This window comes from Cupressus sempervirens, chromosome 1 (assembly GCF_028749045.1).
Source record: "Cupressus sempervirens isolate cs-2001-9-10 chromosome 1, ASM2874904v1, whole genome shotgun sequence".
Taxonomy (NCBI): Eukaryota; Viridiplantae; Streptophyta; class Pinopsida; order Cupressales; family Cupressaceae; genus Cupressus; species Cupressus sempervirens.
In genome coordinates, this window is record NC_143118.1 from 41,357,351 (window position 1) to 41,371,686 (window position 14,336).

General features: G+C 38.1%; 1 protein-coding gene across 2 annotated transcripts in view; it reads left to right on the plus strand.

The window, feature by feature from the left end:
• LOC149576076 (Translin family protein) overlaps positions 1 to 14,336 on the plus strand; it is a 122,343-nt gene that overhangs the window by 43,336 nt on the left and 64,671 nt on the right. For both annotated transcript variants that reach the window (XM_089816255.1, XM_089816260.1), the window contains exons 4-5: positions 4,794 to 4,838; positions 4,990 to 5,015. In XM_089816255.1, the coding sequence (XP_089672381.1) occupies positions 4,794 to 4,838; positions 4,990 to 5,015 (71 nt within the window). The remainder of the gene's footprint in view (positions 1 to 4,793; positions 4,839 to 4,989; positions 5,016 to 14,336) is intronic.

Below are 14,336 nucleotides of genomic sequence, written 5' to 3' on the forward strand. Positions count from 1 at the left end.
TAAAGAAATTTGGAATGGAAGACTCAAGACCAGTTGGAACTCCTATGTCTACTGGACATAAGCTTTCCAAAAATGATGATTCCAAGGAGGCAGATCAGACCACATGCAGATCAGTGATTGGAAAATTGCAGTATGTAGTGTATACAAGACCTGATATTGCATTAGTAGTCGGTATGGTGGCAAGATCCTTAGCAAATCCCAAAGAAAATCACATGATGGCAATCAAAAGAATCATGAGATATGTGAAAGGTACTGAAGACTATGGTTATGGTACAAAAAAGGAGGCAATTTGGATTTAAAAGTATTCACAGATGCTGATTGGGCAGGAAGTGTTGATGACAAAAAGAGCACCAGTGGTGGAGCATTTTTTTTTGATAAAAGAGTAGCGTCTTGGACAAGCAAGAAACATAATCGTATTTCTTAGTCCACAACAGAGGCAAAATATGTGGCAGCAACAATTAATTGTTCTAATATTGTTTGGTTCAAAGAATTGTTGGTAGGTATGAAAATAGAGATCAAGGATCTAGTGGTTATATATTGTGATAACACTAGTGCAATTAATATATCAAAGAATCATGTGATGCATTTTAAAACCAAGCACATTGCTATAAAATATCATTTTTTGAGAGAATTAGTACAAAACAAAGAGGTCAGATTGAAATATGTGAATAATAAAGAGCAAATTGCAGACATATTCATGAAGCATTACCTAAGGATGCATTTTTTTATCTAAGAAGTAAGTTAGGGGTCATTCTCCTATCTGAAGCTCACTAAATGAAGTTTAATGATGCATCAACCAGAGCATGATTGAATATCAATCAGTTGATGAAGTATTGACAAAGGAACATTGCAAATAAATCAGTACATGAGGTACATTGATATATACTAGATATTGTCTTTGTCATGAGATGTCAAAGAGGGAGAAGTTTGCTGTCATATCTCACATAATTTTTATCACTTCAAGAGATGACAAAGAGGGAGATAAAAGCATAAGTTTGCTGACAAAAGGAGAAACTAAAGGCAGAGGGAGTTCACACTGATAGAGGGAGTTCTCATGGATGAGAATCAGAATGAAACTAAGGATATGCTCCTTACTGTATTCTAGCTCTCAAATTTCATTGTATTATGATATGTTGTGTTGCCATCAATGCCAAAGAGGGAGATTGTTGGAAACAATTGATTAATGTGTATTGTCTTTGATGTTACACAAAATGTCATATCATTGCTAGTCAGTGTATGCCAAGCTCACTCGGGCATTCAAGACAGCTTCCCGTGTTTGCCGAGCATTCCAGAGTTTGCTTAGTTTAGAAGACAATGTCTACCGAGTTCACTTGGGCGACAAAGAAAAGTTTACAAAAGTTGAGTGTTAACCAAACTCACTCGGTTAATGAAGGAAATGTTGGGTGGAACTAGTGTTAACCGAGTTCACTCGTTACCAAAGGAACTTTGTAAATATGCAGTGTTAATTGAGTTCACTTGGTTAACATAGGAAAATTGCTTTGATTAAGTATATCGAGCAAGGTCGGCTAACGAAGGATTTTCTTGTTTTGGCATATTGAGTTCAATTGAATTGTTTGTTGGTTCTAGCCAACTGAGAAGATGAATATTAATTATTCTAAGTTGTATTCAAGTCGACTTGACAATGTGTAAGATACAAATATAAGGTCAAGTTGAGGATTGAAAGTAAGGAAGAGAATTGAAGATTTGATGATGCTTAGAGGAAGAAAATTAGAAGGATAAGCAGAATATCCTTGTTGAGTTGCAAAGATACATTCGATCAAAAAGGATCAAGTATAGAAGTTAGAATTGAGATCTGTAATCAGCAATTCAGTTGCATCAAAAATCAGGTCATCTCATTGTTACTCTCTAACCATTGTAGCAATGATCTAAATCTCTTAATAGAGTTGGCTTAACAGCTATTTGTAAATCCTCTAACAAGGTGACATTTCTATTGAATTATCTAAAGACTTCTAACAAGACCGCTCCTAACAGGTTGATTAAATCCTCTAACAGGGTCACACCTAACAGTGTGTTTTGTAACCTTTAATAGGGTTGGCTTTTAACAGGGCTCACTTTAGAAGAGTGAAAATTAGTAACTAGTTGCAATTGGTGGTTTTTTCCAAATTGGGTTTCCATGTTATAATCTTGGTGTCAATTGTGTTCATGTTATTTCCTTTATTTGTTTGCAACTAAGATAAAGTAATGTCAATCACAGATAATATCTTAAGTCTTTCATGATAAGCTGAGCTTCAGCATTTGTTAATGTAAACCGAGTGCCTGTGTATTTGCCGAGTTACAAGAGAGTTCTGTTTTCATTGAGTTTTGATTTGTATTGACATCTAAGGAATTTGGGATTTATTTTTGGAGCAACTTATTCACCCCTCCCCTCTCAGTTACTCCTCATTTATTTCCATCAATACCAAGGTTCCGTTCCCATTTGAACCATCTTTAGGAGGGGGGACATGACAGAGAAGAGACACTATCAGAGTTCCACTTTTGAACCATCCTTAGAGGAGAGATGATTCAATCTCTCAGACAATCTGAGAATGATAGTGCAAACGATGCTCTCAAATTGTTTGGAGGCATTAGGAACGCTGCAACTTGTATCGAGGATGTGCAAGGATGCTCTAGAAAGGATGAGAAGAATGGTGCATTAGGAATGTTGCCTAGGCATTTGTGCGAGTGATAACATCTGGGATTATGAAATAAAATCAAGACAAGGGGCTCTTCCAATAAGAGGGAGCAAACTACGATGGGCTTTTGTTCAAATATCAAGATGGTCATATAACTATTTTTTCGAGGACTTGATATTATGATACTAACTCCATAGTGGTCTTGGAACTAGCACCTTCAGCCACATATGAATCATGTGAGGTAATAAGAGACCCTTCAAGCAAGATATCTTTGATGATTAAAATTATGAGCATCCTTCTATATCAAGAGGAAGCTAGACATTTCATTAGAGACAACCTTGGATGAAGAGGTTAGGAGGTTGATACATGTACTTTAAGAGAACTACATTATCTTAATATCTAATGTTGCCAATCCTTTGGATAAACTCACAGTTTAGTACATTCGCAAATGTTACTATGAATCAAGGTATGCTTTCATTGCAGAGAGAAAATAGAGGATATGCTTCAATTGACCTTTGAGGATCTTGGTCATATTGATTCAGAGGCATTAGAGCATGTCAAGATGGATTCTTTAGTGATCAAGAAATTGTAGTAGTCAAAGGACTATGATTCATGAGATGAAGTTCCATATGTGTAAATTGAAACACCTTCATGCGAATGCTTAAACCATAGATGAATACTTGGAATGCCATTCATTAAGAGTGCATTATCATTGAAGATCTGACAACTGATATTTTCTCCAAAGCCTTCAGCCAAAGTGAATTTTGTATACTATTGAAGACAAGCCTTGAGTTATGGATCAAACCCCTTATTGAGAGGGAAACTCAACATTAGTGATTTCTTGGGATGTATCTTAATGCATCCTTTTTTGTGTGAGAAAAAGTTTTTGAGGGCAAAAAACCCTTGTTCCACCCTCTGGGAATATTCATGGTGGACCCACCCTCTGATATGGTTCATGGTGGATATCTTGTGAGTTATTACATGATCTTGTAAAAACTTCTTGAGAGGTTACGATCTTTCATTAAGTTTACTTGTGGTGACGATCTAATAATAGTTTAATCTGCTCTTATGATGGATGCCGCTGGAGATCATGATAGTGCATATCTCATGTAATTGAGTTAGTAGTTACTGAGATATAGCATGGTGTATACTATGAGACTTGGTATATGGAGACACCATGTGTAGATATTTTCCTCGGTAGACATTATGAGACTTGATGTTAATGCACATACCGAGGAAGATATATGTATGGTGAATATGTTATGGTTGATATTCATGGCTGGACCATGCTTTTGATGATACTATAATGTAACAACTAAATAATGGATCTATGTTACTATGAGACGTAGTTTCAGTGGAGACATGATGAGAAAATATCTTCTCTGGTGGACGTCATGAGACATGATGTTAGTGCGCATACCAAGAAAATATGAGTATGGTGAATATCATATGGTTGATATTCTTGGGCATACCATACCGCTGATGTTACCATGAGGTAATTGTGGTACATTGTGTTGTTTATTTGGATAGAAACCATCCTTCCTAGCTAAGAGGGAGTGTTAATGATTGTAGCTTCGATCAGATGACTCCAATCGATGAAATCAAATGTTTGAATGGCTTATTGGTCTTAAACATTTGATATCTATCTTTTTCTCTATTATTGTCATGGAGCATTATTGTTAATAAATAAATTACGAAGTGTATATATATATATATATGAGATATACTATTATACACATATATTACCTACATATATGTATATTATATATATGAGGTATATTATACATATGCATATTCTATATATAAATTATTATCATCATGATAATACACTGAGCAAATATTATTTGTGATAAGTTATGTGAGTTAAGATATTAGCAAGAGACATGTCTCTTAATATTATAGACATATTCATTGAGAAGATAACTTGAAAAACACAGAAATAAAATAAGTGCTATTATATGTTCCAGCTACATACAATGAGATTTTTAACAATGCTCACTCGTTCCATTCCTGTCAAGCTTTTAGTCACATTTGCCAAACTTTATGAAGGTTGTGTTGCATTTAGATTTATTTGATTGAGAATGTAGGTTTTGTGCAGTAAATTTTTATGCTGCTTGTGTTGCATTTAGATTTTTCTGACCAATATCAGTTTTGATGCAGTGAACTCAGAGGAGTTTGGTATTGACATTGAAGATTATCTCATTGGTGAGTTAGCATCATCTTCACCCCCCATTGTAGTCACATTGATATTTAATCATGTTAATTGTTAGAATTGGTGCTTGCTGTAGCTATTACTAGCTGCAAATTCACTACTGCTTACAAACTACTGAGACTGTATGTTTTATTGGTGTTACAGGTTTGTGCAACATGTCCAATGAGTTGGTAATTATACTCATGAAACTTTATTTGTCGTTAACAACTATCAGATTTTGTTGTGGGCTTTCTAATAGTTCTCCACAAATTATTGTTTTCTTTTAATGCATGTAAGAAAGTGCAAGGAAAACATCAGGTTTTATGCCAATAGAGAGCCCAGACTCTTTGGGAAAATGGTTGTTTGAAACATATTGGTGTTGAATGATTATGCTTACAAGGCCATTAGGGTATCCTTTCTCAATTTTCTTAAATGGACATTTATTCTAGATCTTCATGTCACTCAACTTGATCTGTCAATGCTTAAGCTATTTTGAAGGGGTTCAATCTCTGGAACTATTGCAATACCTTGACTGTGCTTCTCTAATACTGGAATACCAAGAATTTAATATAGTCCATACCATTGAAATGCTGCAATTTTCTTACATTCAGCAGTTGAAACATTGACAAATTGAAGATTTAGGATAGACCTTAAATTTGCTTGAATAATTCTTTGGTGCAATTTTCTGAGTTTTATGACTAAGACATATCTGTGGGAGCATGTCATAATTCTCCTCTCTCTCTCTCTCTCTCTCTCTCTTTGAAGTAAAGGAAGAGTGATTAAAATTAGGGGTTGGGTCAGAAATCATCTTTTAACCAAGAGTAAAAAACCTACATATTGTGAACATTGGAAAGCACAAATGGTTTGTTTTCTCCTGCTGCGATGTCTAATTATGTATCTAACAAAGTGTTCCTCTAGGGTTTGGGGGTGGGTTATGTGGTGGTAGAGGTCTTAGGGATGGAATTTTTTCTTGGGTTTTGACTTTTGAGTAAGCCTATCATGATTATGAATGAAAGTTAATAATATGAATTTGAAAAGAGAGATAAAGTAAAATTAACTGAAATAAAGTAAATGAAGTTGAAAATTTGAAAGGTTCAAATTGCTGGATTTGCAATTACTATTCAATGATTTGCATATACTGGCTCATTTAACTCGCCTTAATCAAGAGAATGTAGATTTTAGAGAATTTTTTTCTCTCATTTGTATAGATTTATAATTACAACCATGAAAAGGATATAAAGTATACATTAGGAAGAAACAAAATGAGACAAATAGTTTATCTCCCATGCATGTGTGCCTTAGGATTTGTTGTCGGTAAAATGTATAATGTAGCCGACGGGTAGAATAGTATCCGAACGGGCGCGTGATGCTTGAGTCACCCCTTCGGAAAGGTATATGTATACGTCCGAGAGGGACTTTGGAATTGAGAGATCATTGTAGTCATTGTAATCGGATTGTAATCTACAAGTGCATACATGAATAAAGTACCTGTTCTGAATCGAATCGTGTTATACATGTGTTGAATGTCTTACCCTATGCGGTAAACATTTGGCACCGTTGCCAGATGAATCTGGAACGAAGGAATGATATTCAGATTGATGCCGAATTTGCCAAACAAAGATCGGAATAAGGTGAAAGATAAGAATGAACTAAATATAGCAAAAGAAATTTTAATTTTAACACAGCAAGCAGAATGCAGACAGAGACTTCAACAGATTGCCGAGGGGCACCGAAGGGGTGAAGAAGCACAGACGGAGGGAGTGCACTCACCTAGTAGGCTAAGGAGTGCCGAGGAATTGCTGGAAGAAACTCGACAACGCTTGAATTTGGTATAGGAAACAAGGGAAGACTTCCTTAACTTGTATACGCCGAGGGGAGAGTGTCCGAACGGAAGGGAAGCAACTCGCACGGCTCGGAGTGCCGAGGGAGCACGAGCGTGGAGGGATCTCTTTGTTTCTGATACACCGGACGAACGAATATAGACGGACAAGAGAACGTCACTTGAAGACTTTTCACTAGACAACGTAGTTGTTGGAAACAAGACTGTTGTCCAGAACAGCGCAGAAGTCCAGAACAGCGCGGGAACACAAAACAGTGCGGAAGTCCAGAACAACGCGGGAACACAGTACAACGCGGGAGTCCAGAACAACGCGGGAACACATAACAGCGCGGGAGCTCAAAACAACGCAGGTACACAAGTACCTCAGAATCCAAGGCAAGTAATGATGGCTGGCCCTAAAGAAAAGTTATCCAAGTTTCACGATGATGGTTCAGCAGACCCTATTAGACATTGTAAAACATGTGAAACCATATGGACGGCAAATGGCGTGACGGATGAGGATGATTGGGTAAGACAATTTCCAACGACCCTACGGGGTGTGGCGATAGACTGGTTTTTTGACACGAGTCCTCAGAAACTTAATACATGGGAGAATGTGAAAAAAGAATTTATAGCAGAATTCAGATTACTCCCAGATGATAATGAAATAGTGGCAGAAATCTACAGCACCAAATAAGAAAAGAATGAGACAGTCCGAACCTATGCCAGGCGATTGAAAGAATTGATCGGAAAGATGGAGAGTCAACCAGCGGATGGGTTGAAAAAATGGTGGTTCGTGGAGGGTCTACGGTCGACTCTTAAAAAGAAAATGAAGATTGTACCACTGGCATCGTACACTGATGCGTATACTCGTGCCATGGATTTAGAAAGCGAACAGAAGACGAGTAAGAAGAAGAAACATAAGTCCTCTGATTCAGATGATTCATCCTCGGAGAATAGTAGTAGATGATGAGGAATCAAACAAGAAGGTGAAAGCGCTACAGAAAGACATGCTACGGATGATGAAAGAATTCAAAAATTTGAAAAAGAATCCAAATACAGTAAAAGGAGAATTGTGGTGTATAGATTGCAAGGACGGCCATACGAAGGGTTCATGCCTGAAGAAGCAGTTTTGTGACATCTGCCAGGTGGTGGGGCATTCCCTGAAAGAGTGCCCGTTTAACTTGAAAACAAAAGGACACCAGCAGGTGTTACTAACGCAGGAAGCCTCGAACAATAGCAACAATGCGGGCAATGATGCAACTTCAGGTGGATATCGAAATAATAATAGTTGCGGAATGGGTGGAAACAATAACAATAACAATGGAGGCCGAAGTAGAATACAATATGATGCGAGTGGACGGCCGATGATACAGTGCCGGGCATGTAATCTTTGGGGTCACTTCGCGAGGGACTATATTACGAAGGAGGCGCCGCAAGTACTGTGCAGATGTTGTGGTCCAGGGGACCATGAAGATTCAAAGTGTCCAAAGCAAAGCGTAAATTTATTAAGTATGGAAACAAGTAATGAGAACGTGTTGGCGATCACGTGGGAACAGGAGAGGAAGGCAAAATATCCGAATGCGGAAGAAGAGGAGAGGTTACAAAAAGCCCGAACAGAGATAGAGAAGCAGATGAGAGCAGAGAAGTCACAAGTAAAAGACACTGCGGAAACTTTGAAAAGAAACTTGGCGGAACAAGACATGGTGAAACAGATAATGCAAATGGAAGTACCAATTAAATTAAATGATCTTCTTCTCACCATGCCACAGTTACGTACGGCTATTATAAATATGACATCATCCCTGAGAGTAACAGAGGAAGCAAAGGATAGTACGGAAACAACCACAGTAGCAGCAACAGATCCAATGTTACTAGCACTTATATGAGAGCGGAGAAGTCACAAGTAAAAGACACTGAGGAAACTTTGAAAAGAAACTTGGCGGAACAAGACATGGTGAAACAGATAATGCAAATGGAAGTACCAATTAAATTAAATGATCTTCTTCTCACCATGCCACAGTTATGTACGGCTATTATAAATATGACATCATCCCTGAGAGTAACAGAGGAAGCAAAGGATAGTACGGAAACAACCACAGTAGCAGCAACAGATCCAATGTTACTAGCACTTACGACAGGTAGACATTCAACAGTGGTGGAGATGGGCATTCTGGGTACGGTGCTAAGAGATACAATAGTAGGCGGAGGATCGAGAGTGAATGTGATGCCGGAAGATATCTGGAAAAAACTTGGACAACCAACACTATGGCCACCCACCTTTCAGTTACTTACAGCAGATCAACATGGGATAAAACCCTTGGGCACTCTAATGGCGCAGTCGGTAACAATTGGGACACAACCATTTTTATTGGATTTTGTAGTTATTCCATTAAAGAGAAGAGGGTATGATGCCATCCTAGGACGGGGGTGGTTGGTGCAGGCTAAGGTAAAGCATGATTGGAAAAGGAACACCTTGTCAATGGAGAAGGGAAGTAAGAGATTTATAATCATTTTGCATACACAGATGGTAGGAGAAGAAGCCGCGTCGTCGGACTCAGAAGGCGGTGGCGAGAGTGATGACGAAGGGAAAAAGAGGATGGAACCAGATGATGAAGGGGTGCTGAGAATAGAAGGAGGGTCAACTGATGAAGACCTAGATTCAGTAAACGGATTGCTACATTGGCAAATGGAAGATTATGAGGTCTTTCTGAGTTGCAATATTTTGAGTGTCGAGGAAGGAAAAGAAGGCCATAAGTTTTCGAAGGAGTACAATGAACTGAAGGAAGGAGAAGCAGAGGTGGATGAAACACCAGCCCATACGTTTAGTAAAGATAAATTGATGAAGTATGAAGAGCTGACGGTGAAAACAATGAACTTGGGTGATGAGGAAAATCCGAAGAACATTCTTGTAGGAGATGATTGGAACCCAGTATTGAAGGCAGCAACTTGGACATATAAAGACTTAAAAGGAGTACTACCAGAGCTATGTGTCCACCGGATACCATTAATTGAAGGTGTGGTACTAGTACGGAACCGGCCGTATCGAAGGAATAAGAACTATGTAGCATGGGCCGTGGAAGTTGCACAAAATAGGTGGAAGGTATGGCGTTATAAGCGTTTAAAATTAAACAGATTTCAACCTGGTTAGTTAGTACTAAAGTATAATGGACGAAATGAAATAAGGCCTGGAAAATTTAAAGTTAAATGGGTTGGACCGTACAAGATACGGGAAGTTGGGTATAACGGAGCAATTAAATTGTGGACACTGGACAGAAAAGAAATACCAGATGTCGTAAATGGATCAAAGTTGAAAATATATAGAGAAAGAAAGGATCCTCTGCGGACAAACAATTGATGAATGAAGAAAAGTTGTTTGTAAATAGTGTATATATGTATAAAATTAAAAGTCGAATATAGTTGGTAAACTGTAGTTATAGAAGTATGAAGTGATAAAAGAAGCATAAAGTAAATGTACTGAGAGGTGATTTTTTTTATTAAACTAATGGGGCCCAGGACTATACAGAGAAAATGGAAGAAAAGCAAAAATTATAAAGTGAATCATAAGAATAACCCTGGAGAAAAAGGCCGTACGGCCTTGAAAGAAAAGTGGAGCAATTTTGTTCACCGTATGGCCCCCAAGGACTTATGTTGAAAATAAAAATAATAATAAGAAAAGCCATAGTAATAAGTAAAGAAAACGATTCAAAGTATACCTTCAAATAAGATGGATGACTGTACGGCCTCAGGGGGAACAATTAAGGACCGTACGGCCTGGGGAACATCATGAGCAGTTATAAATCAAAGATCGTACGACTTAGAAATAAGACATTGTACGGCTGTTGAATATTCTCAAAAGCTAGGACTCCGTACGGCCTTGAAAGAATTGGGAAGGATTTTTTTGACCACTGTACGACAGATGTGGAAGGGAATAAGCTGTACGGCCTGCTACGCATGAAGGAAAAGACCGTACGGTGAGGATAAAAGCAAAAAGGAGACCGTACAGCCCCAAGCAAACCGAAACATAGTTACAGAAAATTGATAGCCGTACGGCCTCATCATATGAAGGGAAACATAGAATACCGTACGGCCACTGGGCAATGAAGAAACTTTGTATGGATACCGTACAGTGGGAGAGCAATTGACCGAGATAGTTCCAAATAATACATAGTATAAACAGGCATTCAAAGCACCATACGGTGTTGAGAGCAGAAAAGAAGAAAGCAATAATAGGAATTTTATGAAAACCGTACCATTACTAGGGAGAAGCTGGTTCAGACGTACGAAGGGTATCAGGAAAGAGGGAGGAAGTGGAAGAGCAAAATTTTAAAAAAAAAAACAGGAAAAAAAAAAAAAAAAAACGACAGATTGAAACAGTTCGGAATGAGTAATGCATGATGCCAAAGGGAAGGGTAGACATAAGCAGTTGCCAGAAAGAGTGCGGAATTAGAAAAAAATGACAGAAATAGTGTGTTCCATGCAGTTTTGTGTGGGTTTCGGAGTGCTAATTTGGTCTTGGCGGTGAGGGCCGTTGCCCCTGGACCTCGCCCTGTACTGCCTCGGGACCCTGCGGGGGCACTGCCCCTCGACCCCGCTTGCCCCCTAGACCCCCAATCGTTGCGGATATCATTCATGGGAAGTGTGACCAGTTGATGAGACCTAGAGCTGTTGCTTTAGGCATGAGTGTTTGTGTGTCAGAGGAGGCACTTGGAGTAGGTGTTGGGCATGAGGCTGTCTTGGTGGATGCGTAGAGAGCTCGGGAGGAGCTGATCATCCAGTTGAAGGCAGTATGGCGACACTTGGCTCAGTGTAACCATGAGTTGGAAACAGAGAAAGCAGCATGGGTGGCTATCAAGGTCAACTAAGGAGATAGTATTGTGTTAGCAGAGGCTACAGATATAACGTGGGTTGGAGACCAGTTTGGTGCAGGCATAAGATGAATGTGAAAGTGATGCGATAGAAACAGATCTATCTTGTTGTAGTTAGTTAATTAATGTATTTTGTTGTTAATTTGTCTCAGATATTTTGTAATTGTCGTCCGGAGACAACCTTTCTTTTGGGGGGCGATGATGTTGTCGGTAAAATGTATAATGTAGCCGACGGGTAGAATAGTATCCGAACGGGCGCGTGACGCTTGAGTCACCCCTTCGGAAAGGTATATGTATACGTCCGAGATGGACTTTGGAATTGAGAGATCATTGTAGTCAATGTAATTGGATTGTAATCTACAAGTGCATACATGAATAAAGTACCTGTTTTGAATCGAATCATGTTATACATGTGTTGAACCTCTTATCCTATGCGGTAAACAGGATTAAGGTGTTATCGAAATTTTAAATTTTATGCCATATTTTATTTCTCTAACCATAGCTACAAGCCTTAGACTCGGGTTGGACTTGGCGTCTGGACTTAGCAAAATTAAAAAACCCAAGAAATTCAAAGGTTTTTAAGATTTTTTTTTCATACATCATTCAATGAATTAACATCAAATACTCAATAATTGTGATAAATAGAAACTAGTTTGCATAGATCACATAGTATAAATGCAATTTTTTGAAGAAAATTAGTTAAAGCTAAACTAAATGACATAATAGAAATATAGTGTCACTGTCAAATGTCTACAATATTTATGGAATATGAAGTCCATGGAATCAAAAACTCAAAACATATATCAAAATAAAAGCTCGAGCGTAGAAGACTAAGGCTCATAGTAGCCTATGCCCTCCTATGAGTATGCCTAAGATAGGTCATGGAAGATTCTAGAACCATCCTCTCTCCTTGTGTTTGGGGCTGATCCTTAGGGACATCCTCATCCTTCTTATTCTCCTCCTCATAATCCTCATCATTAGAGTCGGATCTATCACTCGTAGCATTAGGGTCTTGCATTGGGTCTCTTCGCACTCTAGCCTACTCCACTGCCATCACTACTGCGTCTGCCTCTTGATCCACCTATTCAACCCACTCCATGTCTTCATAACTAAAGATAGGATCACCAATATTGGTGTTTCATCTTGCTTGTGCATCAACATCCTCAAATACTATAGGCTATGTGTTGGTGACCAAGATCCGTTTGTGGAAAACAAAAAGTTTGTAGGAAACAAACACAAGATTATTCAACTTTTTTATTGCCAAGTTGTTGCGCTTCTTCGAGTGTATATGCTCGAACATGCTCCAACTGCATTTGCATCCTGAAGCACTAGATGATTGGCTCAAGATACGAATTGTAAGCCTCTGTAATCCTCTATAGATTTTAAACCTTAGTACCCAACATATCCCACCATGCATCTAAAACAAGAAAAGTTAAAATCAATTCTATAACTTTGACTTTATCAAACTAAAATGGTAATACAATTAGAAAGTGAAATTATAGATTTTTACTAGGCATCGGTTTTGTCTGATATTTCTTGCACAACTCTCATGCAAATAAGTCTCCTTGAGCTTTCTTATACATTTCTAGCTCACAAACTACAATTGTTCCAATTGTTCATTAGGTGACATTCTCTCTATAACATCATAGAGCCCATTCCACAACTTGTCATCTACCTTGAAACTTGGGTTGAATTGGAATGTCGGATTAAGGAAGTGGGCAGATGCATTTATAGGCCTGTAAAGTAGATTTTGCCATCGCCTATCAATGACATCTTATATGGGACCATATTTATCCCGATTCCCTCCATAAAAAGTTTGGATGGCCTCTTTCACCCTATCCATGTCCTCATAAATATATCTCATTGAGGGATTCTTTCCATCAACAATCCATAGGAGAACAATAAGAGGCTCTATGAATTGCAATCATTGTGAAAATTGAAACATTAAGCTTTAAGTTTTAAGTTTTTCTTTTAAAAATGAACAATGAAGTTATGGACATAAACACGTGTGAACAAAAATGATGACAAAAAAGAAATTACCTTCACAATCTCCTACTGTTTGCCAAAAGCCACTAATAAAAAATCCGATCAGCCATCTTAGTCCCTGCATTGCTCTTTGTATATGATGATGTTTTCCATTCCCCACTTCCAAACATGTGTTTCAAATCGATCCTTGACTTAAACAAACATTGCAATGTGAGATATTTTTTTTTTGGCAAAGTTGGTGACCCTTAGACAAGACAACTCATTTTGATTTGTGTATTGCCTTATAAGGTTGAGGACCTAAGCATGATTATATATGAATTTACAAACATTCCTTTCTTGTTCTACAATTGTTTTTATCTAAGGAAGCTTATCAAGATCCTCCAACATGAGGTCAATGCAATGAGGAGCACAAGGGGCCAAAACAAGTGTTGGTGCCTCTCCATAAGAAGTTTACTTGCAGCAACATAATTTGCAGCATTATCAGTGATTGTTTGCACTGCATTCTCCTCACCCACCTCCTTCAACACTCCCTCCATTAAATCTGAGATTTTTCCTTGGTAGATCCATATGGCACTCTTCAGATTTGTATGAGACCTTTTGACAAATTCTTTGTCACCAATCCCAATGTTCCCTCAAAATATGAGCTTTGATAACGTTATACGAAAAGTAATGATACCGAGTGAGAGTATCAAAATATTTGACATTCAATATTAACAAAGGAGGAAAGTCTTCTTCAAGTAAGATTTACATTAGATCTATTCGATGAGGATAAGATTGACAACTGAGTGTTAAGTTTAATGAAATCATTTTTTGCAAATGTAATTACACTCCCACGGTAT